Raw genomic sequence first — 24440 nt, 5'->3', positions numbered from 1 at the left:
AGTACAATTTAGATTATTTTCAAACGTTTCTTCCTGTTCAATCGAAAGAAATCAATTCGCTCACGAGCGGTGGACACGCGCGTGTTATGCGCTATATTAATCGCGACGCTCGTTCGCGCTCGCGTGCACGAGCACTGCCGGCGACGACGTCCCACGCGACGCGCGCGCGTGAAAATAATAAGAGCGCCGGAGACGCCGAGATAAAGCAGCAGACAAAAGTCCGTTATCTCACCCCGACGGTTTTTTTCAGCCGTAATTAACAAAAGTATATGCGTTAAAATCGTGCAGCAGCTGGAAATGAAGGGAACGTAATGATAGACGGGCGAAAAGGGATGATCAAAACGATTGATGGTTTATGAAAAGCGATTTTAATCTATATAACTCTTTGCATAATGTGCTACGTAAAATTGAAATTTTTATGAGGTAATTAATCTACTATTATTAAATAGCCTAATAAAACTATCGATATGTTTATTTGTTCGCCGTATATATTTCGATGCGTTGTATAGATATTTCGTGACAGGACATTAGCTCGGAAGAGAGCGTACGTCAGAGGATGACTGTGTGAGAGGGAATGTAAGTGTAGCTAGAAATAAGTCGCAAGAAATATAAATGAAGGGAGATGAAAGCGGAATGGGAGTGAGGTGGAGGTTATACGAAGAGAAGAGTGCGTGCGACGCGGGAAAATACTAGAAACAACGCGTGCCGAGTGCAGGATAGAGAAAATCACGCTTGCACAATCCCATCGTCGTGTGGCGGGCAAGGTGCTCCATATTCTATATTTAAAGGCGTTCGTAGGGCAGACTGAGATATACCGCATACGTGTGCGTTCATTCGTGCGTGCGTGCGTACGTGCGTATTCACTCCGTTTTCCCCGTGCCTCTCTTTCTCTTTTCTGTGACCGGTCGCATTTAAATTTATCATCGATGCGCGCCGTCGTGTCGTTTCTGCTAGTCCGCACGCGCGTGCTGCGTGGTGCGTGCATTGGTGCGCGTACACGCATGTGCGCGCGCGAGACTGGAAATATACGAGACGTGCGCGGGCCCGTTTGTTTCCGGCTGTGCGTGATGCGAGACGCGACTGTGTAGCAAGAATCTTAACGCCTTAGCATCTATTTCTAGTCGAAGAGCCTCGCGCGAGCCGGATCGACATTAATATCACCGAGATTTTGATCGTTTTGGAGACGACATTGATTCACAGCGATTAAATGGGGACTTGTAAAACTTGGCGAATGAGAAGCCTTAATTGACTAGGAAATTTGTTAGCATTTTAAGATATTAAAGGTTTTGATCATTTAGAGTACAAATATGTAATACGTGTTTTTTTTTGAATTGTTAATTTCAAGCGGATTTAATCGAAAATTTAAAGGCTTGATATCTTACATTTGCCAATTTACCGGTACTTAAAAAGAAATTCCGTGCAAACTTGTACGCTACGATTTCCACTCGCGTAATTCGCCTTCAAGTGAAAGACCTAAGTGTCTAGCTATATAAATTTAATTGCGAAATACGGCTGGTGATTAGGCTGCACGTGGAGCAAGTACCAAGGCGAGAACAACTGCGGCATAAAAGGCAATGAAAGTCTCGTCTCGCCTCTCGGCTCGGTATTACGTTTCCCCCAAATAACGTTTTTGGTCGCTTTAATTACTCGCTCCAGTATATTGCCGTCCCTCGGCCCTCCTGATCTACAGCGCGGTGATCTAGAGCGCACACGTTTCAAGCTGAGAGTGTGATCACCGTTATACACGTGCGCGCGCGCGCGAGGGGCGCTTAATGCAGACTTAAACGACTACGTCATCCCGCACGTTACTCATCGAAGAGAGTTCCTTTTGTATCTCGCTCCTTATACCCTCGTGCTATATCCTACTCTTTCGCTCCCGCTCGCGCTTCGTTCTGCCGTTAAGTACGGCGCTTATAAACACTGTAATTCACCGCTAATGGAGGGGAAAACGTGCCGTGAGAGTGGTGCCAGCGATAGCTCGGAAATTGATCGTAATAAGGAGTAAACCGCCTTTCTTTCTTTTCAGGCCGTCTGCCACGACGACAGATGGCGATCGTTGAAATAATTGCGCGCGAGAGCTCCTTCGATTTTTCGATTAATCTCTCTCTGTAAAGAAATTAAAAGAGGGAATTCTCTTTAAATACAACTTGTCTCTCCTACTTCTTGAATGGAGCGCGAGCGCGCGGCTCTCTCGATTTGTCAGCGGATCTCTCTCCAGTCTTCTACGTCTGCATAGAACGCAATAACGTTCGACGCAACGATCGCGAGCAAGAGCCTAGTTGCGCGATTGCTGTTGATCGAGTACGTTACGTGGGCGTGCTTGAGCATGACGCACGTAATCGTAAACAGCAGCATGACGCGCTGGGAGGCGGAAGAATGGGGCTTTGATTAGGCAGGCACTCAACATTAGCGAGCGTCCAGCCCAACCGATTCCAAGAATAATACGCGACGAACGAGACTATTTCGAACGCACTGGATAAATGTTTCAAGACTCGTTGTTGGGTGTTGTAGGTATCGGCGCGCTGGAGCTATATTTGACCGGGCAATAACGGTTACGAGTGGCTCGCCCCGTGGGGATTTACGTGACGATGCCACGGACGACAGATATATGTGTCTCTTTTATACAGAATTCAAATGATTCGTCGTCATTTTTACGAATCAATAAATTACTGGAGAAAATAGCGACTCGAAAGCGTATTATAGGAAATGATAAGTGTATCCTGTTCGTAAATTTAGCTAAAATAATTTTTTCCTCCTTCCGCGCTAGTTTTTCGTTGGCGTTTGCGAGTCTAAATGTCATTTGTTTAATAATTAATTTTCGAAAATTGTTTCGGAAATGAACATTTACTCTTCGTTTTATATCTGTCGAACTTTAAATTAAATTGATTAGTAACACGCGTTTAGCGTATCGCCACATTTATATGATTTCTATGATTTCGTTTCCGGTAATAATCCGAAGTCATCAGATATCTCTATCCATTTCCAAATTAACTTATTGCATATTAATTAAGTGTACACATATATCATTAATTACTAAAAATCTAGGATGCAGCTAATCGGGTACGCGCTAATTACTATATGTAGAGGAATGCGGCAATAGCGCTCGTGTAATAATAATAATAATAACTATTGTTATATTCTATCAAATTATCGTATGGCACGATAATGAATACGGCTTTATGAACTAATCGTGTCCATCGCAAATTACACAACAATTCACCGCCCACGTTTTATTTCAAGCCAATCTCCAAGAGTAGTCTTGAACGAGCCGAACGGCCACGTGGAAATATCACGTAGCGCTGCTGCCGGCGCGGCGGCCGGCGTTGCCGTAAAATAATTATTCCTTTCCAACTCATAAAAAGCGTAATTAAGTCGCTGTCGAAACACTGCAGACGTTTGCTACGATATTTATGTGCGCTCGTTTCCTCGATGAAATATAACACACATGGATATCCTACAGGGATATCACAATAGAATAGAGTATATCTATAAGTTAGATTAGGAGAATGCTCTAATGAAGCAATAATTGGCCCTTAAAACCGGATATTCATTTTCATATTCTTACAATTTACTTTAATGCAACGGAGATATATACTATATACCATATAAATAATGTTGCTGTCTCTTTCACTCTCGTGCCAAGAGCAAGTACTCGCTGCTTCTTATACTCGCACGGCCAATTATTTCGCAGACGGCGCAGCAAGTTTTGCTCTCGTTTCGGGCCTGCCGATCGAGGGCGGCTCGCGGCGCGGCGCGGCGTCGAATTTAGGCGGACGTAGTACATCTGTCGACCATAACGCCATCCGTCCACCGGATCGTCGCCATAAGTACCCGAGCGCATACATGAGCGAGCACCATGGGCGAGACGTGCGCGCGGCTGATCTTAAAATAAGATCGGCCACCGCGGCCGCGCGCGCCGTAATAAATTTCTCCGCGTTGCCTGCTCCCGCATCCTCGTCGCGTCTCCGCTCTCTTCGCTCCTTCGCTCGGTGAAGTGCCACCGAGAGCGAGAGCGGGGCCGAGAGGTGGCGGAAGAAGAGAGAGAGAGAGAGAGGAAAAAAGAGAAACGTATACTCAAGCGTGAGTCGCGCTGGGATCTGAAGAACGAAGAACGACGAAGCCAACCCCCGTCTCCCCCGTCATGTATACGCGCTCACATCGCGCGCGTTGCTATATATGTTACGATGTAATTCAAGAATTTGACCGCTCGCCCGTGATGACATTCAGGCGGAATTAAAGACGCGAGCTGGCAACTGCCAGACTTAAAAGCACCATGATCAGACTCGGGGAATATTTTTAAAAATCTCTAATTTGACTCGAGCGTTCACGATTGAACCCAATACCTCAAGTTAAATAACATTTTGTTGTTTTTAACTACGTGTGTCGAAATTTATTATTTTAATACAAAACAGTATTGTTTTAACTTCATTGGTTTAGTTAAATTACATTGTTTTAGTTTAATTAATGACATATTGAGAGTAGGAGCAAGGGCGATTTATATAGGAAATTCAACAGTGTTTTTGGCTTTATGATTCGTTTAAATAAACATTATTTATTCTTGTGACTATTATATTTATTTTATTCGTATCACTTTCTCTAAAAAAATCAATTTTTTGAGATACTTGAAGTGGGAATTTAAAATGAAGCACGCTGTATGATGATAATTTATTTCCGCAAGGACGTTCCGTTCGAGGTTGATTCACGGATTTGCCAAAATGCGCGCTTCTGCCTTTCGCGCTCGCTTGGTTCGGAAGCGATCATCGCTCTTACTTTTCGGAATGTTACCTGAATCACTTCAGGCTAACGAACTCAGTTAACGAAAGTTTCTTCTTTAATTCAACCCGCAATTTTTTTCAAAGATACTTGCAATGTCACTGCGTAAGAATGCGCGGTTGTTTTCTCGTTTTGCGCGAGTCTCTTGGGCGACGCATTCGACTTCAGGGATTTCATCTGAATCATGCGGCGCGACCTATTCGCGACTTTTGTTAATTTCCTCAACATAAAACCTTTCTTAGAATTTCGTTGATCAAGGAGATATAGTTACTTATTAATTAACTAGCTTCTTGAATCTGAATCATGTATGCTGAATCATGTGCGTACAACGGTATTGCGGCTCACAGAACTTTCAAACGAAATATGCGACTCTTACCGGAGATATTTAAATTAAATATAGCGTCCCGTTACTTCTCTCTATCAACAATGCCGGAAATGCTAGAAAAATTGTACACAGTATTTCATTGTCATAACTGTCTTGCGATTAGGATCACTTCTAAGATTAATTCTAAAATTTCTAGAATCATGAATAGGTTTTTTATTTCACGTCGTATGATAATTGATAGTGATTCGGGTTCAAAGTTGAAGTAAATACATCCGTTCCAGACATATATGTTCTTATTTTCAATGCTAAAATATTTATATGTAACGACGGGGTTAGTGTTGCATGGCCTTTCGAGCATCCAATATCACTATCTGCATCAGCATATTCCGCAATACTCCTAAATTCATTCACATCCACGAGCTCCCTTATCTTAACCATTCGGTAAACATTTCCTGTTCAAATTATCTATTTCCGTAAATAACGCTCCGTCATTTTACTCGTGTTTTGCCAATCGTAACGCGCATCGGCCGCTGCAGAGAGCCGTCACATATATTGCGGTATTATTCGGTTCGTTGCGTCGTATGCAAATAATAAATCGCTTCACGGCGTCGTTTAATTGCTCATTATCATCAATTTATTAATTTACCCATCGCTATCGGTATTTTGCAGACGCTGGATTTTTTTTTATCCGCGGCCTCTCCTTATACGCTCACATTATTCCACCGGCTAAATTCCGCCAGTTCTACGCGATTTTCTCGCGAATGTCCATGGTGATCAGCACGCGCACGTGTATCCTGTCTCTTCCGTATACGGACGTTCGCGCGCGCGCGCGCACACACGCGTGCACACGTTCTCCGGATACTGTGTAACGATCCGTTAATAACGTTACCGTTAACCGCGCATTAGTGGTCACCGCGGCTATTTGCATATCGGATCGGTAATTTCCAACCGGCGCGACGGCAGAGCGAGCGTGAGTGTACGCGAACGGTCGGTGAGAGAGTGAGTGCGCTCGCACGCGCGCGGATTCCGCGCTGCCCGCGAGGCGCCTCGCCGGTCACCGCACCATGAATCGGCCATTACGGTGATTTATCCGTCGTCGAATCGAAGGCGTCGCTGCCGAAATGGACACCGTGCGCGCCGTGAATTTAAAATGCGCGAAAGATCGACCGGGCGCGATAAGCCGCCTAACAGTACGCGGCGAGCTAACTATCAATTATCTCGACGTCGAATAGGTTGGAGGACTTTGGGGGAAGGAACGGGTATAGGTATTCTCTCACGGAGCAATATCTGGACCTTGGACTAAAGTGTTCCGCGATAGTGTGCTCTGATGCATTAAGGATCTGGCACGGCACAACGCGCGGAGGAGATTAATGAGAATGGATGATAATGTGGGTGGACAGATCGTGATTATTTATTGCACGTACGCGGAAGCGCGTTTAGGTTGTTCGAATGAGGTATAACGTTTAAAAGTCGTTGTTCTCCTTTGCGATAATTACCTCCAAGCAGTTCTCTTTATCGCGGACACGCTGAAGAAAAATAGAGAATTTAAAAGTGAAACTAAATGTATCGATAGTTTATCGATACGTCTACACGCCTATAGATGCAAAATATCCATGTAGAACCCGATAATTGTGCAGCGACAATTTCTTATTGTTAACAATAGCGTTTTACTGATACGAACATTAGTAAAGCGGTATGTAAAAGTTTTAATGTCGGGCACTTGTTTCGGGCGCGCGACTAGAAAATTCGCAAACCGCGATGCCGGACGCAGATAACGTGAACACCAGACATGTATTATTAATGGATATCTCGATTATAAAAGCGGCCGGCTATTATATATCCGTGCGAACGGTTCTAGGTAACAGGGCTAACAATAAAATTCGCTCTTCGCCGCGGCTTAATATTCCTTGACTTCTCGATGCATTTTGCATCCCGTTCAATCATCCCCCTCCCACCACATTTGTCCCCTATCTTTTAAAATATCCCACCCGCTTCGAGTGCGGCATATCTAAATATATCACGTGACTCGTATCGTATCAATTCTAAATAGCAGCACGAACCCGCGCGAGAGAGAGCAAGGTCGATAAAAAGAGCTGCAGAATGTATCTTCCACCCTTTCTCCCTCGTTAAAGCCGGTGACGTTCTTTCATTACGTGTGGTCCGTGTGCTCGATTTATTATTGGAACTTCGGAAATCTTCAATACCCGAAGCATTATTCAAACCTTCGCGTTTAATGCCAGCCCGATTCCAAGTTTGATTTGTCGCTTGATTCAATGCTAATGCGGGCTGAGAGAGTCACAATTACAAGCGTTAAACGCGTGGTGAGAACACGAGCAAACGCGCATTGGATTTTTATGCGCAATTCAGCAGTACTTTGTCTTGTCAGAAGTTATACCACAGAGTGATAATGTTTCATCCGCTATAGGAAAAGTAACGTTATTAGTTTGGTCAACTCGACGTTTTTTACATATAAATTAGACTTCATTCGATGAGAGATTTAACTTCTTTTTATACAAGTGCGATAGAGGAATATGAGTTTACATTTCTCTTAAGGCTTTCGCACACGAATCGCCAGAATCATAAACGTAAAACGTAAACGTAAGCTGAAGAACCAATCGTAATATTGCTTTAGGTTTATGTATTCTAGAAGACCGGTTGAAATCCTACTTACTTCTGCTTACGGTCAACTGTATCATCATTTCTATCGTCTATCTTTTAGAATACATACAGCTAAAGCAATATATACTGATTGGTTCTTCAGCTTACGTTTACGTTTTACGTTTATGGTTGTGGCAATTCGTGTTCGAAAGCCTTTACACCATCCTGACTTAAAAAGCAATATATACATTTTTTTTCTTTCGGTGGTATCGGAGGAGTAGGTGTTTGTTTGCAGGAATGCATCATATTGTGAATGCAACGTGTTTATTCGTGGGAAGGGTATCCATTAATTCGCGACGGGCTCGCTAGCCGGTATTCTCGTTTTTCGTTAGTGCGCGCGGATGTACTCGCATTACGCTTAATGTCACGCGGCCTAAGCGGCGCATATGCGGCCAGCAAATTAACGCCGGTATATAATTGTGCTGTGTGTGCGACTGTGAGCGTATATGCGCTCCGTCTTTTCTGTCCGGAGCGCGACGCAGCGAAATCAACGTCGTACAGAGAGAGGCGTTATACAGCGCGCCGCGCCGGCGTATATCTGCGAAATTATACTTCATTTATATTGCCGCTGCACGCAATCTGTGCTGCGTTCTGTTAATAGAAACATGAACAAGTATCTTTTGCGTTATATACGTTGAAATAGCCAAACAGCGTCCATGTTTGCCCATATAAATAACTTTATATCTGTAATTGTATATATAAAACTCCGTTCCAACACTAGTAAAGTAATATGTTTATGGCTTGTACAATCGCGAACAATTCACCTGTCCTTTTTGTCGTTTAATTATAAGCAAGTTTCTTAATCGTAAGTACCTATATCCACGATTAAAGTGGATTTTTCTTTTAGCGGCGTTCGCGTTTGCTCAATTCGAATTTTCTCCTCTTACCGAGGCATCATCTTTTGTGTATGCGCATAATTATGTGGGATTACGCAGAACATCGCCGCGCAGCAACTCCTTTTTTTTTTCAATGCTCAACAAAGACGGACGCGCCTCGCCTTTCGGTGTCCTGTTCTCTTTTAGTGCTCGTATAACGAAGCGAAAATGTCGACGCGCGTACCGAGACGCATTATGCTGCATGTATTTTTATCAACGGAAGTGCGTCGTTGTACGTGCGCGCATTCCTGCTGCGGCTGTCTGGAAAAGGCGACGCCTGGAGAAACGCGCGCGATGCACATTTATTGTCTTCTCCCCCTCGCTGTACCGGCAGCATCGGCGTCGCGATCCAGAATCCACGGTGAATCAATATCGGGAAGGTTGATAGCGTCGCGACGGTGACGATTACATCGTTATCTCGCCGCGAGTGAAATATTTCGCAATAGCGTAGCGGCGAACAGTCTATCGGTTAGCATAGAGGCAATGCTGCATTAATGCCCGATTGGCGTAATTGCACAATGGCACTAATGTGCTGTTGTCTGCGATTCAAAGGGAACTATATAACGGGGAAGGGTTGCTTATATAAATCCTTTATAAATCCAAAATTATTTGGATAATAATTTTGAAACAATTTGATGTTATACAGATTGAAGTACTTATAAAGTGTTACAGAGATCAAAGTGCTTCGCCTTTTTTTCAGACCTGTTGTTATTTACGTTAGAACTGATAATCGTGTAATAACGAAACAAATGTTTGTCAAATAATTTCAAGATATAATATTAAAAGTAAACCTAATACATATGTAGGTATATATAAATAAATATATGTATATTAATATATGTTATATATATGTATGTACACATATACAATGCCAATCTGTGCGTACAATAGATTTACCTTGACACGGATAAAAGATAACAAATCCGCTTAATTCAGTCAACAAAATTTCGATGGATTATCAGTCATGATAGTTGACATCTAATGATTAATCCCGTTATCTGTCGCTGTATCTTGTAAATCTAATTGATTGCCGTCGTTACTAGCGCGTGTGAATTGATGTCGAGCGTTGTTAAAAAAAAGCAGGAAGTTGGTAACTATGTGCGAGGTTTGATCGATACCCACGCCGCTATTATCCTACGAATTGGCTGGATAATGCGAGGAAAGTTTAATACGTGCGTCAGTGAAACATCAGACATCGAGATAAGCAGATAAGAGAAGCGCAAACGTATATATGTGTGTATGTGGTTACACTCACGTACGTGAATTCCCGCGAAGTAATAGATTCGAATGGACAGTAACTCGCGATATCAAAACAAACCAATTATTAAAAAGTCCTGAATTATTTAAATGCTAAAACGTTCGAATATTTTAATATTCAAATGTGAAAATTAATTAAAACACATGAATATTCACAAATAATGGGAATTTTTTTCCGTATTTACCAGTATGCGATTATAACTGTCGTATTACTTATCGCGAAAATAATATTAAAATGGTAATACTAGCTCTTGAAAATAATAACTGATCGAAATTTTCCTTAAAGAATCAATGTTTTAAGTGACATCAAATATCGACAGTTCCAAAAGTATTAATCATGTATATCAAATATGTAACAAACAATTTGATTCTTGCACTGAAATAATTTTAGCAATTTCGCGCTCGAATGGACACGCGGTAACGTTAATTCCGTAAAAGCTGAATTTCCAACGGGTCGAAGATCCGTTGCACACCATGCGTGCTATATTGCGCACACGATGGTATTTTCGATGATCGATGACACGCGCTCAGCCCGGCATATCGATCTTCTGCAAACGAGCGTCGAACCCATCGCTACTTATGCGCATATGTATGTACGTGATGCCGGCGATATGTTTTGCGAAGCCACGACTGCTAGCGTGCACGCCGCATAACCGGATCAGAAACCATGCAATCGTATCTACTTTTCTACTTATGGTTTAGTTAGGGTGCTTCGCGCGCATGCGATACCGCGATGTATGGCCGTTGTACGCGATTACGTATCCGACGTTTCGTGACACTTGGCGTTCTTTGTAATGCGCGCACGCTATAAACTATACGACACCCCTGTATATTTCCTTTTGTACGCAATTTAAATGCTGTCTTCTCTCGCGTGGAACAATTTGGAGTTTCGTCGAAATACTGGAGGTCGTTTTGATATATAATGAGAAAGCAATTTTTAAGTCAAACACTATATTGTACTATTATAAAGAAAGATTATAATTTTCGTAAGTTATTTTTACAACGATCGAAAATTTTGCGACAATACTTATTTTAAGAATTGAGATGCATCCGATATCTTATGGATATAATAATTGGAAAGAAAATACTTTTATATTTATTTATACTTTAGTTTTGCTTAAATTACAAAGTATTCTTTTGTTTACTACGTTTCTTCTCTAAATAAATCATTTCCCGACTACAAACGCATTAACTCTTGGTGCGAAATACCAAGATTGCTTGTTTTTTTCTCCCGTTCATTACTCCGTTTAATCATGCAAGTCGTGCTAAATAATTTTAATCATAACTCACGGCGTGTTCGTAAACTCTGGAATAGCAATACCGAGTGTGCCTCTGAAAATAGACGCCTGTGTATTACAAATAAAAAAGATATACGGCCCGTTATAATGAATACCGGGAACTCTCTCGAGGAGTTAAGGGCTCTAGCACGCCGTGCAGTACGTCTTGCGACACGCTCGGGTACAAGTCCGTTCATTTTCTAACAGCGTATCGTTAATCTCCGCCGCCTCCTTCATTGTGTCTCTCACGCATGGCCCCCCCGTTTATTTCCACTAATCAATTATCGGTACCACTCGATCACGCGGCCGATTCCTAATCGCCTGCCACGATCTTCCCCGCGCCGCTGCGCGCTATACTCTGCGGATTTTAGAAAGCGGACGCTCTGGATTCCGCCGCGCGCGATCGCTCACAGGTGGCTGTGTAATTATGGTCGAACGATGCCGGTGATACGCGGAGCACGTTTGATTCGAGGAAAAATCGTGCATGCACGGTGTATGCACGCGGGGACCGTGCGAGGAGCTGTTAATAAGGCTGGCGCAACGTTTCCCACGTTACGAGTCATATGAGCCTTGATGCACGAAAAATCAACGACGGAAGCTTACCATCCGATTAGACAAATGAGATAGACTGTAATGATGGCTGGATCGGTATCTTATTTACATTCCATTTTAGAGAATATTGGCTTTTGCCAAGAGATACAGATTCGATATGTGTACGTTGCGTCAAGTGCGCCGATCGAATTCTGAGAATCGATTAAGTAGGTAATGCATATCGCTAAATATTGTACTATCCGTCGGCCATTTTTGATGATTGAGACAAATTGTTCGTTGGATAAAGTGTATACGAGCAATTTACCAATTAGATTTCATTTGATAACAAGCAGCACAACGATGTGGTACTACAATAAGATCTTTGATGACAGGTTGCATCAATATTCTCCGTATAATTCTGTGTATAATTATAATAGAATTAAATGTATGACTTCTTTGGAGACTATATACATTTCGCGAGCAAACATCCGAGGCGTAATTAGCAGATATGTCGATGTATCCTTGCATACATAGTAATCGAATAAGTATCGTCCGTTAGGGATTCATGATATATATATCTTGCAGATCGATACGTATCTCGCAAATTAATCGCAGGCTCTTTGATCATTCGTCTATTCTGACGCACACGCGATTATACAATTAATTATTGACCCGTTTTAATCCCGTTAGGTCTAATTAGAGAGGATGGTGTCTCGTCTCAAAGTTGTTAATTGAGTTGGTTAATGCGATAAAGGAGTCCGTAGCGTTCTCATTCTCCTCTCTTCTTGCACCATCCATTGTTTCTCTTCTTCTGCAACTCTGTGTCGCTTTATCTCATTTCGCTGCGGAATTCTAAAGGTGTGCAGATACCTGCAGACAGTGATTATTTCCACTGCTTCAATTATTTGAGTTATTCCCATCAACGAGCTTTCCAGCACCCGATAAAGGTATCGGGGAGAGAGAATCGTATATGCCATGCTTAATATTCACAAGACCTCTGAATAAATGCGTTCGTTGAAATTTCGCGAAGATAAACGCTTTTCATCGAGAAACACATTACAAATTCAAAGAAACGTTTATTTATATCTTTTACGCTGAAAATTCAGGCCGATAGATTTTTCATTGGTGAACGTTACCTCCTTGAATTGTAACACATAAATGTGGTAACAATAATAAAATATTATGACAACGGGATATTCTCGATCGCTCGCAATTGAAATTTCTTTTATTTTGCGTCGTATAATAAGGATCGTTTATATTCAATCGTATAATTATTATTAAAAAGTGCTTTTGTAACTGCGGGATTATTGGTAAAAATATTTCTCTCCTACGCGCCGCGAAAACTGCCCTTCGCCGAGAGATGAATCTCAATGCATTATTCGATTGATTAAGTCATGCTTTTGTCGGGATAAAATGCTCGATCAGCGTAGATGTTTTTCTTTTATTGTGAAACGGCTATCGGCATTTAATGAAATATAGTTCTCCAATTACGAAATTGCATTAATTATATTGAGAAAAAAAATTAAATTTTAATTCATTATTTTCTTAAGGTTATTTCTCAACAAAAAAGTTAAACAGCAATATGCATATATGTGTATAATCTCATAAAATTTAATCAATATACTTATGTGTTGTACGCGTCATGAAAATATTTTCCAACGTGTCACAAATTATGCTAATCTATTTTTTCATAATTTATAAAATATGAATATTTTCCTAAGCGCAGTTAAGGTTTTTAATTCAATCTATAATTAATATTTTTCTTCTCAGTCATATCGTTCTACGCAATAGACGCGCAACTTGCTCTTCCATCTCAAGAACCATTTACCTACCCGATACGTTCCGTGTATGCAGTCCAATAAATCGAAACGCCGCACCTCGCTGCACCGCGTGCACAGACGTTAAGTCGATACTGGCCAATAATAAATGTCTCTGCACATGGCAGAGTCGAACCTCCGCGCTGCCGTGGGTTTTCACGTACTGACGTTAAATTCGGGGCATCGATAATCGAAGTTGGGATGGTTCTTTGCCGAGGTCGCGGCATTATACGTCTCCGCGCTCTCGCGGTGCAGCGTGTATATGTGCAGCATCGCGTCGTTTCGATATAACTGTGTAGGCAGGCGTACGAGCCGCGCCATCCCAGGAGGTTCATTAATTATAATTAATATCGCTGTCGATAATGGTACTAGCACTTCGTATAATATTGCTATGACGTACGTACATCGCTGTGAAACGCCTCCGCTTTATATGGCCTGCTTTCGCGGTCTTTTCGCGAGAGCAATCGTGATCGATGCCGTTACATCGATGTAACACCGAGAACACATTGCGTCCATATTATGAAAATATGCACCCATTTATCTAGAAGTTAACAATACAACCGTTGTTTTAATTATTGTATATAGATTTATTAAACAACATATTTGAATCACGATAAATAAATGATTAATTAATGGCGAAAAATAAGAAGGATATATTTGTGACGAATTATACCGTGGTAATTTTTTTCCGTCAGCTATGCACGTAAATATTAAATGATACAATATTCTATACATAAACGGTGCATTATGCAATATATAAACACTGCATAATGGAATAGGTATACATTTTCATGTAGAGGCAAAACGATAACTCTAAATGTTCAACTTTGCTTGTTGAGGATCAATTGTCATCGTCTAACGATCTCGAAGATTGTTCAATATTAAGAGTTAATTCGCTGGTCTGACAGGTGTAAGAATTGATGCCCAAGGTATACGGGAACATCCCGACGTAGATTGAGTATCGATCATCATACGCGTCGTGGTTATAAATTGTCGTTACGAATCAATTGGCTGTCGAGCGTGACTGTTCGTGGATGCAATTATGAATTAACCATCGGCGAAAAGCGATTTCACTCGGTCAATCTACTGATGAGAAAGGTGAGGAGGTATCTGGGGCACTCTTGGCAATAAGGATGTCATCTCGTTTTAGAATTTTTGCAATTACCAAGACCGAGGCGATATTTTTGCAGATCAAGTGTTTAAAGTATCACTTGAGTCGAATGAAAAACAATTAATGTAACCCATTTCAAATCAATTATGTTTTTCATGCGTGAGTCTAAATACTCTAAATAAAGATTAGAGAGATTATAATTTAGCGTATACATACATAGTGGATGCTCTGTCTTGTAGTTTTTAATTTTTTAAGTCATTCCGTTGCGTATATATTTGTAGAAAAAATTGGCGATTTATGTGCGCTTAAACGTACAAATCGGTGCAGCGATGCACTAAGATGAAGGGTAGCTCCGACGTGGATTAAACGACGTTGATTATATGCATCTCGGTTGTAAATCGTTACAAATTAATCGTCAGATCCCCCTGCCGTGTCGATCGATGGATGGGATTAAGCGCTTTGCAAGAGGGATCGATTCGCCGAGCATCGATCAGAGAATCCTCGTACACCTCTTAACCTTTAGCCGATGTTGAATCGTTTAGTTACTCTCCTCTTTTTGCACGATGGATATCTAAGTGCGTATGGTTTGCTGAATTTCAGTACACGTGAGAATCATTCTGTTCTGTACACTGCACATAGAAAAAGGGCGAAAGAAAGGGGAGGTGGTATTCGTTACCGTCAAACCTTTTGACCTCTCGCGGATAGAGGATCGATGTATCTCTCTTGGAGTTTCCGATCTCCTCACGTATGAATCTACGATTAGAAAAATCGCGCGCTTCCCGATGGATCGATTACCTTGATTGATCGAGCGTTAGAGCGCATACTTTTTTTTTGTAATTGCCACGCTACGTATAAAATCATTGTACTAATGGCTGCCCGGGATATAGCTGATAATTAATAGCCGCGATTAATTTGACACTGGTATCTTATATCAAATCTCGTTGAATCAGCGCTGCGTGGTTCGTCGCTTTGATTGGATGGATAATATTAAGCAGTTGACTGTACGACTGAAATAGTCCGAAATTGAACGAGTTACACACGCAAGCTACCTTACAATAATTTTACGTTTTGCGAGCTAAAATAATTTTCTGTAACAAAGTAACAATGTTATACGATTTCAGATATAATTACCAGAAATATTAGGATTCATATTTAAATAACGTAAATAATATTCTATCATTTCACGTTAGGATACTTCATTATTTGAGTGTTTTGCATTGCGTTATTAATTATATAAAAATGTGAATTCGAAGGAAATGTTAATTTTTGGTGCAGGCAAATCCATGTCCTCATCCAATTGTAATCCTGAAGGACGTAGCATCGTCGGACATGGAGTCCTTGCTGCGTTTCATGTATCACGGGGAAGTACACGTGGGCCAAGAGCAGCTACCTGCCTTCCTGAAGACGGCTCAGATGCTTCAAGTGCGAGGTTTGGCGGACGTTAATAGCGGCGCCACGAAAATTCCGTCGTCGTCGGCCGGCAACAACGGTAGCGCACCTGTAAGTTGTCCCCGCGGCAGTTTAATATGGAAGTTGGAAAATTAATTATACGAATTATACGGCTGGTTTCGAACTTTTAATTAATTTAGCCTTAATTAAAACGAATTTTAATTAATGTGCTTTTAACACTACGCCGTCGCCGTTACCGTGACAGGCGGAATCCCCGGCTAGAATTTCCTGCTTCGTCCTTCAGCTTTTAATTTCACGACTTATAATAGACGTTAGACAAATATTACGAGAAAGTTTTAATAATGGATGAGTATCCGGAGTTTCGCTGATTATACATATAATGAGATTATTGAATGTAAAATATTAATTGAAACTGAATTATGAAGAGTGATTGCGTTACCTTTTTTCATGGATGCTGTACTATCGTCCGTATATTGTTTTTGATTTGGTCAGGCGACCCCGCGTAATTGGCAGGATAACGGAAGAGGGGATCTCAATGAAAGTGAGTTGAGCCCACCGGAAAAGCGAGCGAGAAGTTACAGTCCGCCAATGGGTAACCATGTCGAACCAAAGTCGGATCTTCAGGAATCCTTGTTAGGTCAGGCACTCGAAGGTGGTCCCACGATACACACGACATCCACAAACAATATACAGGTGAGCAAGAATTACGTATAGGTCAGAATAGACAGCAATTGTGTCTATTAAATAAATATATTTTTGCATAAAATTGTAAATTTAAGTTTTGCAAAATTAATGAATGTCATTGCAGTGATTGGAGCTATCTTTTTACATAGAATTCATGAATGTAGGAATATTCTGTTTATTTTCAGGCACAGTCGACTGGCGAGGACTCGAATTCTATGTCGGAAAACGAGGAAGATATTTCGAACCACGGCAGCATCCTGAACGCAGTGAAGACCGAGCCGAGTGACATTCTAAATGACTCTTTAGAACACCATCGAAACAGCTTCCCCACAGCATTGTTGAGTCTTCAAGGTAATTATTTGGCTATTAAACTTGAAATTCTCACGTTGAATTTTGTAAAACATTTTATACTTGACAGACTATATTGTTTTTGCTTTGTCTATGATTAATTTAATAATAAATATTTCGACAGAAATAAGTAGACTATTGATCTGTTTGAAAAATATGTTTTATATCGATAATTGCTTATAAATAACAGTCACTTCGTTATTTATAAGGGTAGGGTTGAATTTACGATGGACCAAAGAAATCCCAGTTTTGTCGAAAGGATGCAAATTAGTTTTTTAATTAATGGCACATTTAATTACTAATTACATTTGTAATTAATTATTAATTCCTCGTCCAGTTACTAATTACTTTCGTAATTAGCAATTAGCCCGACTTAATTACTAATTATGGCTTCAATTAAAATTAATTAATGAATAATTACAATTATTTCTATTTGTGTACATAATTTCATTGTATTCTTTGACTTATGAAAATGTGTTAACATGAATCTATTATTAAATATAATAAACTAACATATTATTAACATAATTTGATTTCGTTTACCTGTTCTATAGTCAATTGAGCGATATAAATCTCATGATTTATATTTCTATTTACCGTGAAATAGTAGTTGACTTCGTTAATGCATACCACGTGTACTGCATATTGTTAAATATTAAAAAATGTATTATAAAAAAAATACTTTGAATACATTCGCGACAATTAAAGTAATAAATGTCACACTTCTAATCTTTTCCGTTCAAATATAATATATTAATAGTTGCTTTTTTCTTCTTATTTATAATAATATTAAAATTTTTTAAATCATAACATCTTATATGTATAATGTCTGTTATGTGTCTAAAACTGATCTAATTGGTTTTATTTATAAATTACAGGGATGAACATGCCAGGACCCTCCGGTATGCATCAGGTAGCCAATCAGGATGCAAATTATGGTAAGTTTATCAAATCAACGATTTGATTTCACCTTTTTAAACATTCTTAAAGCCCAGACTAGTATCCTTCCGTCGTTTCCCAAGACTCTGATCTCTCGTTGTTGCGTTGAATGCATGAAACTCTCGTACCTCTCACAACCCTTGCATCCCCTGTCAGCTACCCCTCTTATCACACGGTGAGCAGCAACGTATTATGGAGTCGCATCTCAACGGCTCTTCTATGATTTTCATTATTATGGCGTATCTTATACATGGCGAAGATATAAGTCCCTTTATAGTAACTATCATGCAATTAGTTTTCTATTCAGAAACGAGTTTTACATTGTATCTTCGTCATTGTCTTTGTCTGCGGTGTGAGGCTCATTTTCGACATCACTTATTATCTTGAAAAATTGTGCAAGTGTGAAATTGATTCGCGTCGCGTCGCTACTTGCAATACCAACAAAATTTTCAGGATCAGGAGAGTCGAGTTGTAAATTTAAAATTATCTCTATGATTATCTAAAATAATCTTAATTATGCGTGTATATCAATATAGTGATCTTACTTGGTCGCAATTTGAATAAGAATTGGAAACAAATCGCGATATGGGAAGATAATGAAGAAAAGACGAATAATAGGGCGCACAGGAGCGCCAGGAATGATTAAGGGTTGCCATTAACTCGCACGATACCAAGGATCGAATTCAATCCTAGGTTTAGGGAGAGGGGAGGGTACGAAAATTATCGAGGGCAAGTTGTCTTTAATAAAACCTGGAAATACACTTTCAGAAAAGAGAAAGTTGAAAAATGCATAAGAAGGGGCTGCGGGAGGCAAAAAAAAGCGATTGAATAGTGTTTAAGGGATCGTACGAGGTTGGCTGAGGACTGACATTGGCTGGTGGTTCCAGGGCGGTGGCAGCCCTCTGGAGGAGACGGTTCAAGCTCGAGTTCCGGTTGGCTGCCAGGAACATCCTCCACGAAGAACGACCACGCCGGGTCTGGAACCTATCAGAGCGACGGAGGTCACAGCTCGAAACAGGATCTCTCGGCCCTGCTTCAGCACCATCACCACCAGCATCATCACCACCATGCCACCAGCCAACAGTCGTCGCAGCAACACACCCTCGATGCCCTCAACTCCCTCAATAATCTAAACAGTGAGCAACTTACGATGATGCATCAGAAATTGCAGAACAATCTCCAAAATCTCCAGCAGAGCACCAAGAGCGAACAACTGAATCTGATGCTGCAGTCTTGCGCGAAGGAGAGCATCAAGATCGACAGCATGGCGATACTCCAGCAACAATCTCACAGGCGGTATCATCAGCAATTGGAGAACGCCAACAACGGCGGTAAACCCAAGTGTCCCGAATGCGGCAAGATATACTCGAACAATTCCAATCTGAAGCAGCACATCGTTAACGTTCACACTGTGCAGACCGAGTACATCTCGTGTCATGTGTGCAACAAACAGTTCAAGACCAAGCAGTACTTGCAGATTCATCTACTTTCCATGCATGGCATCAGAAAGCGAAAGACCTACCCTCTGTATCATCCGGTGCGCATGCAGACGCAACAGCAATCCTCGCAGTCTGCCCCGCAAGTTTCCACGAGCCAGCAATCTCAACAATAAAATTCCATGGCTGACAGAGGACAAGCAGCAATCTGGAAATTGATTGAAGATGGCTCGCGATTTACATATATGCGCGCGAAAGATGATTCGGAATCATTCGCTGATGCCTCATAATTTGTGATCTCTTTGTGAAGACTTTTGACAGACGTTTTTTATAGTGATGAATTCGTTGTTATTGCGCTTATGAGGAAATCAAATGTGAAAAACGCGCTGCGCAGATAACAATGTGTTTGTGTCTTCAGCGGAAGTGAGTTGACGCGAACGATATCATGATCACAGATGTAATGTACATATATTCTTTTCTGTGAGATGCGCTGGAGGAAGGTGCGTAGATTTGACATAGTCTTTAATCAACTTTTTGATAATTCTCGATATCGATCAAAGATGTTTGCCTTTTTTTTGTAATGGCGTATACAAGTATACAATTTAATAAGACTGCATAAAGTAGTATTTTATATTTTGTTAGTTCCGAGATCATTTCATAATTAATTTATTTTAGCTAATGGAGATAAATTATGACGAAGAGTTTTTACTCTGATTTGCATCATTATTTGAATTTTTATCACTATGTTCTTGCGGATGAAGAAATTATACATTGCAAGTTTTTTTGTTTTATTACGAGCTTATTTACATAGGAAAAACTTAATAAATTAATCCTGGTTTATATATATATATGAAAGCAATGAGTAATTAAAATTTTATAATTTAATGACAAACCGATCTGATTTCTCGTATATGTGTTGTACTTCTCTATATTTTATAATATACTTAATATCTTCGGTATTACATTGAATGTATTTAATCCGGAGAGTTACAAATTTACATTTACATGTATGTTATTCCGAAGTATTAGTTATTAACATAACATTTCGAATGATTTGATTACACATTTGGCCTCCCTCTCAGCGCATCAACGGTGGTTAAATTTGACCCTGAATGTGCGTCGAAAAGGCCGCACCTTAAGCGATCGAAACTCACATTCGTAGGTATTCGGTTTTTATTAGAGTTCGGATAAGGGTGCGGAGGTGTCGATAGGTAAGGCGGAGGCGAAAGAGGGTGCTGGTACGAGAATTGGCCGACCTATTTTCGTCCCATACCGCAGTGCGCAGTTCACCCTTCGCATTGACGATAAGCAGGCCTCCTCGATTGGTCGGAAGAGGAAGAACGGGGGAGAGTGTGTGAGAGAGACAAAGCTAGAAAAAGCTCCGCGAGAGAACTTTCTTTATCGCGATATAACTAGTGCGATAAGTAAGGCGGTATGACCAATCCTGTTTTTTGAAAAGCAGGCTTGCGCCGTGAAGCCACCCTCTCATGGTATATTCTTTTGTGAAATCGTCTGCCTTTATGGAAGAGCTGAGCGGAATGAAGGATTACGTAGAAATGGGTGGGAAAGCCGGGGATACGGATTCTCACCTTCAAGAGCTATTGTTATTAATTTCTTTCATCGCTTCTTTTCTGTAGGAAAAAGCTTTCGAATTTTTATACATATGAAGCATCGATGAGGCTTGAATTCTAAATGTGTGTACATATATATTTATATACATATATATATATATGTATAATATATATATATACACACACACACATACACACATTGCTTATTGCTATTTGTATATAGATAGCATTAAAAGAAGACAATCGATTCTTAGGATCCTGATATTTTCATTTTGAAACTTGCATGAATAGAATTGTACAATGTTATTTTGCATAATTATCGGAAATGGCGGTACACCAGCTACAATCTCACGGCAGCAATCTGTCGTAATTGGCATGACTGATGTACACAATATTAACCACGAGATTTCCCCCGTTCATCATTACGTCAATTTATCTTATAGGAAAAAAAAAATGAAAATGAGCAATCAAGCTGTTCGTATACTTCACAATTTTGCCCATTTCTCGTCGACGAGAAATGGAAATCGGCAAACACTTTCGTGAAAAATCCAGAATCAATTGGCGCAGCATCACTTCGCCTCTCGTGATGTATATGGGGAGCATGTACATGTATGTACGTGTGTCACGCACGCCATCGTTCGCAATATTACGAGGGAGAAAGAGATAGGGTACGTCGTATTGATCTCGAGGATTCAACAAACAGCACCTAGTACCTCCCGCTCGTTCCTCTCTAACTCTATCTTGCTGCTCCACCCCCGTGCCAATCCCACCCCTCACCCTCCCGTTCCCTCTTTCCTTCGCCGATACCTCTCCCTGTCTCTCATCGTGTTCCATACCATTCGATTCGCCCTCGCGTATATAGGGTTTGATGAGGGCAAGCAACCCTGCTCGGACGATAATCGCAATTCCATTGTCGGGCTTTCGATCGCCGTCGGTCTCGTCTCGACAATAGTTCGCGTAAGGACCCGTCTCCTTCCGCACTTTCTCTCTACGATGGAGAAATGAGATCGGCGAGTCGCGTTGGAGGATAATATTTAGAAAAATAAATAGCGACCGTTTTCTTTCATTACATTGTAATTTTGAATATCACAGCACAGAGTACTACAGAAACTGACAGTAACGCTAAGAGCGAATGTTTTCTGAATTTTCTGAACTTTGTTAAATGGACAAGTGTGTGTGTTAAAATACTAGACAGTTTCTTTTTTTTATATAATTGAAAAACAGGATATATTAAACATAATATTTACATTTAACAGATAAAAACATGTATTATCTCGCTTTGAACTTTGAGTACTGATTATTTTCACATATCTTTCACGGAATGTGAAGCATTCCGAGGAAATATTAATTTAACCAGAAAAACCGTTTCGACTCATCGATCCGGCGACGCTTGTTAACAACACGGAGTGTCTGTCTCGGGTTAGCAGATTGCCGATTTCCGCGCAGACGGGCGAGTGAGCGAACGAGCATGCGAGCGAGCAAGAGAAAGTTCGCTGGGACACGCGATAGTCGGGCCTATGACCAACGACCACGCGATCCCACAGTCGCAGTCGCCCGCGTTTATCCTCGTTGCGAACCCCTGACAAAACAAACCCCGCCGCCGGCTTATCCAATTCCGCGGTATTTCCACGAATTTCTTCCATCCCGTGCCTCGTGCCAACCCCTGACGCTCGCGCAGCCCCCACGTAAATGGAGGCAGAGCTTCGCATTTGTTCTCAACAACCGCCCGGCTACCTCTCTCTCCGTCTCCTTATCCGAGCGCACGTTCTTCTTACTCGAGCCGAGCCGCTTTTCTCCCCTTTCCACCCCCGCTTTGACGGTCTCCTTATTTCGTGCCATCGGCGTAAAGCTCCATCGCCTACAAGTGCGGCCTCGTCTAAAAGCACTCACCGGTACTCCACTCGGCGCGGGTGCGGTCGGGGGATGGGATTCACTTCCGTTTCAGAACGTGTGGTAACCCAGTGACACGAGGCACGGGAGAAAACGATAGGATAGGATAGGATAGGATAGGATCAGCTGCGAGACTGCGCAGCCACCCGCATGACTCTCCTGGCTATGATTGATGATTGTCATTTACGAGTACTTTCGGTTACTTTGGAGATGCGATAGTTCCTGAAGCCTTAAGCTGAAGCCTTGTGAAGGTTTCGGTTGAATGATACTTTAGTAGGAGCAGTTTTTTTTTCTTTCCAAGTCTCATTTGTTCCTTCTTTTTTTTATTGATGAATCGCAAGTGCCAATCCCTGCTGAAAATCCGAACTGAGAATAAATCGTGCAATTTATCTGTCCTATTAATTTCACGACACAATAATTAAAAAACGGATGAATAATGCAATTTTACTTAATAGGTTTTTCAAAAATTTATAAGGATTATAAAGATTCTGGTTTGGTAAATTATTGAATATCGATTGAATCACAGATATCATCAGTAAACTTATTTCAAGCAAACTGTAGCATCTGCCAAGATTAGATAGCCCTAGGCTATGATGTTTTGTTTTTTGGAGTGTCAAGAACCACTGAAACGTATTTCTCCCACGTCTGCTGTTCTTCCAAATCTATGATGTTTTTCCAAGTTGGTTTCTGTACGGTTCTTCTATAACTTATGGGAAAACTGCTATTATCCATATAGCGATCAAGCAACCACGATATAACGCGCGATTCTATATAAAGACACTATTGACTAGATTAAATTTTTATTTGAAATGAAGTAAAGTCGAGAGTAAAGTGAAAGAAAAGAAGATGGATTTTGCAATTTTTAATTCGATGAAATATTCTTCAATCTTTCTAATTAAGTTTTATCGATTTTTTCGAAATGTTATTATTTTAACTTTCATATATTCTAATTATAATTAATACTTGAAACTTTTTTTAATGTTTAGTGTATTTGTTTAAAAAATGAATATAAAATTGTTTAGATATAATCTTGTTTGGATACTTATAATATAATTCAACCAAAACGTATAACGTGAAAATTGGATTTAAAAAATTTCAAGGAATTTATTTTGACCTCTGATTTAAAAGTTTTACGAACATACATTTCCTTCTTGACTGTGTGACATCGGAGACAATTACGCGTATCATTCCGGCCACCGAAATTACGTGTCAACGTGACTTATGTTCTTTTTGCGCCGGTCCCGATCTCTCGCGTTAGATTCTAGCAGCCTACTACAGATCCATGTTTTCTACTGCAAGGTTGATTCTCGATCGCGCACTCTCAGCAGATTAGAGCCATCTATCACCCGGATCCGATCCAGATAGCTTCGTTTCGACCGAGCCTGGTCAGATTCTTATCATGCTGACGAGTTTCCCTTAGGAAAACGTGGCTTTGCCCACGTTTGACTACCGTTGCTCGACATTCTGCGCGATATTTTTCAACGTGAAAGAGAGAAAGCTCACGAACAGATTTCAATATGGCAAAAACGAACACGTAG

General features: G+C 40.8%; 1 protein-coding gene across 6 annotated transcripts in view; it reads left to right on the top strand.

The window, feature by feature from the left end:
- Window positions 1-24440, top strand: part of LOC112451620 (protein abrupt-like) — an 83122-nt gene that overhangs the window by 40275 nt on the left and 18407 nt on the right. For 5 of the 6 annotated variants that reach the window (XM_025011349.1, XM_025011348.1, XM_025011351.1 and 2 more), the window contains 4 exons: window positions 15900-16124; window positions 16527-16727; window positions 16904-17069; window positions 17945-18004. In XM_025011349.1, coding sequence (XP_024867117.1) covers window positions 15900-16124; window positions 16527-16727; window positions 16904-17069; window positions 17945-18004 — 652 coding nt within the window. Of the gene's footprint in view, window positions 1-15899; window positions 16125-16526; window positions 16728-16903; window positions 17070-17944; window positions 18005-18892; window positions 20221-24440 lie in introns of those variants that run through there. The other variant, XM_025011350.1, reaches the window with a different exon arrangement.

Source organism: Temnothorax curvispinosus, unplaced genomic scaffold, assembly GCF_003070985.1.
Source record: "Temnothorax curvispinosus isolate PA1 unplaced genomic scaffold, ASM307098v1 QBEX01002414.1, whole genome shotgun sequence".
NCBI lineage: Eukaryota > Metazoa > Arthropoda > Insecta > Hymenoptera > Formicidae > Temnothorax > Temnothorax curvispinosus.
The sequence above is the reverse complement of the archived record's forward strand: the minus strand, read 5'-3'. Positions and strand labels throughout refer to the sequence as shown.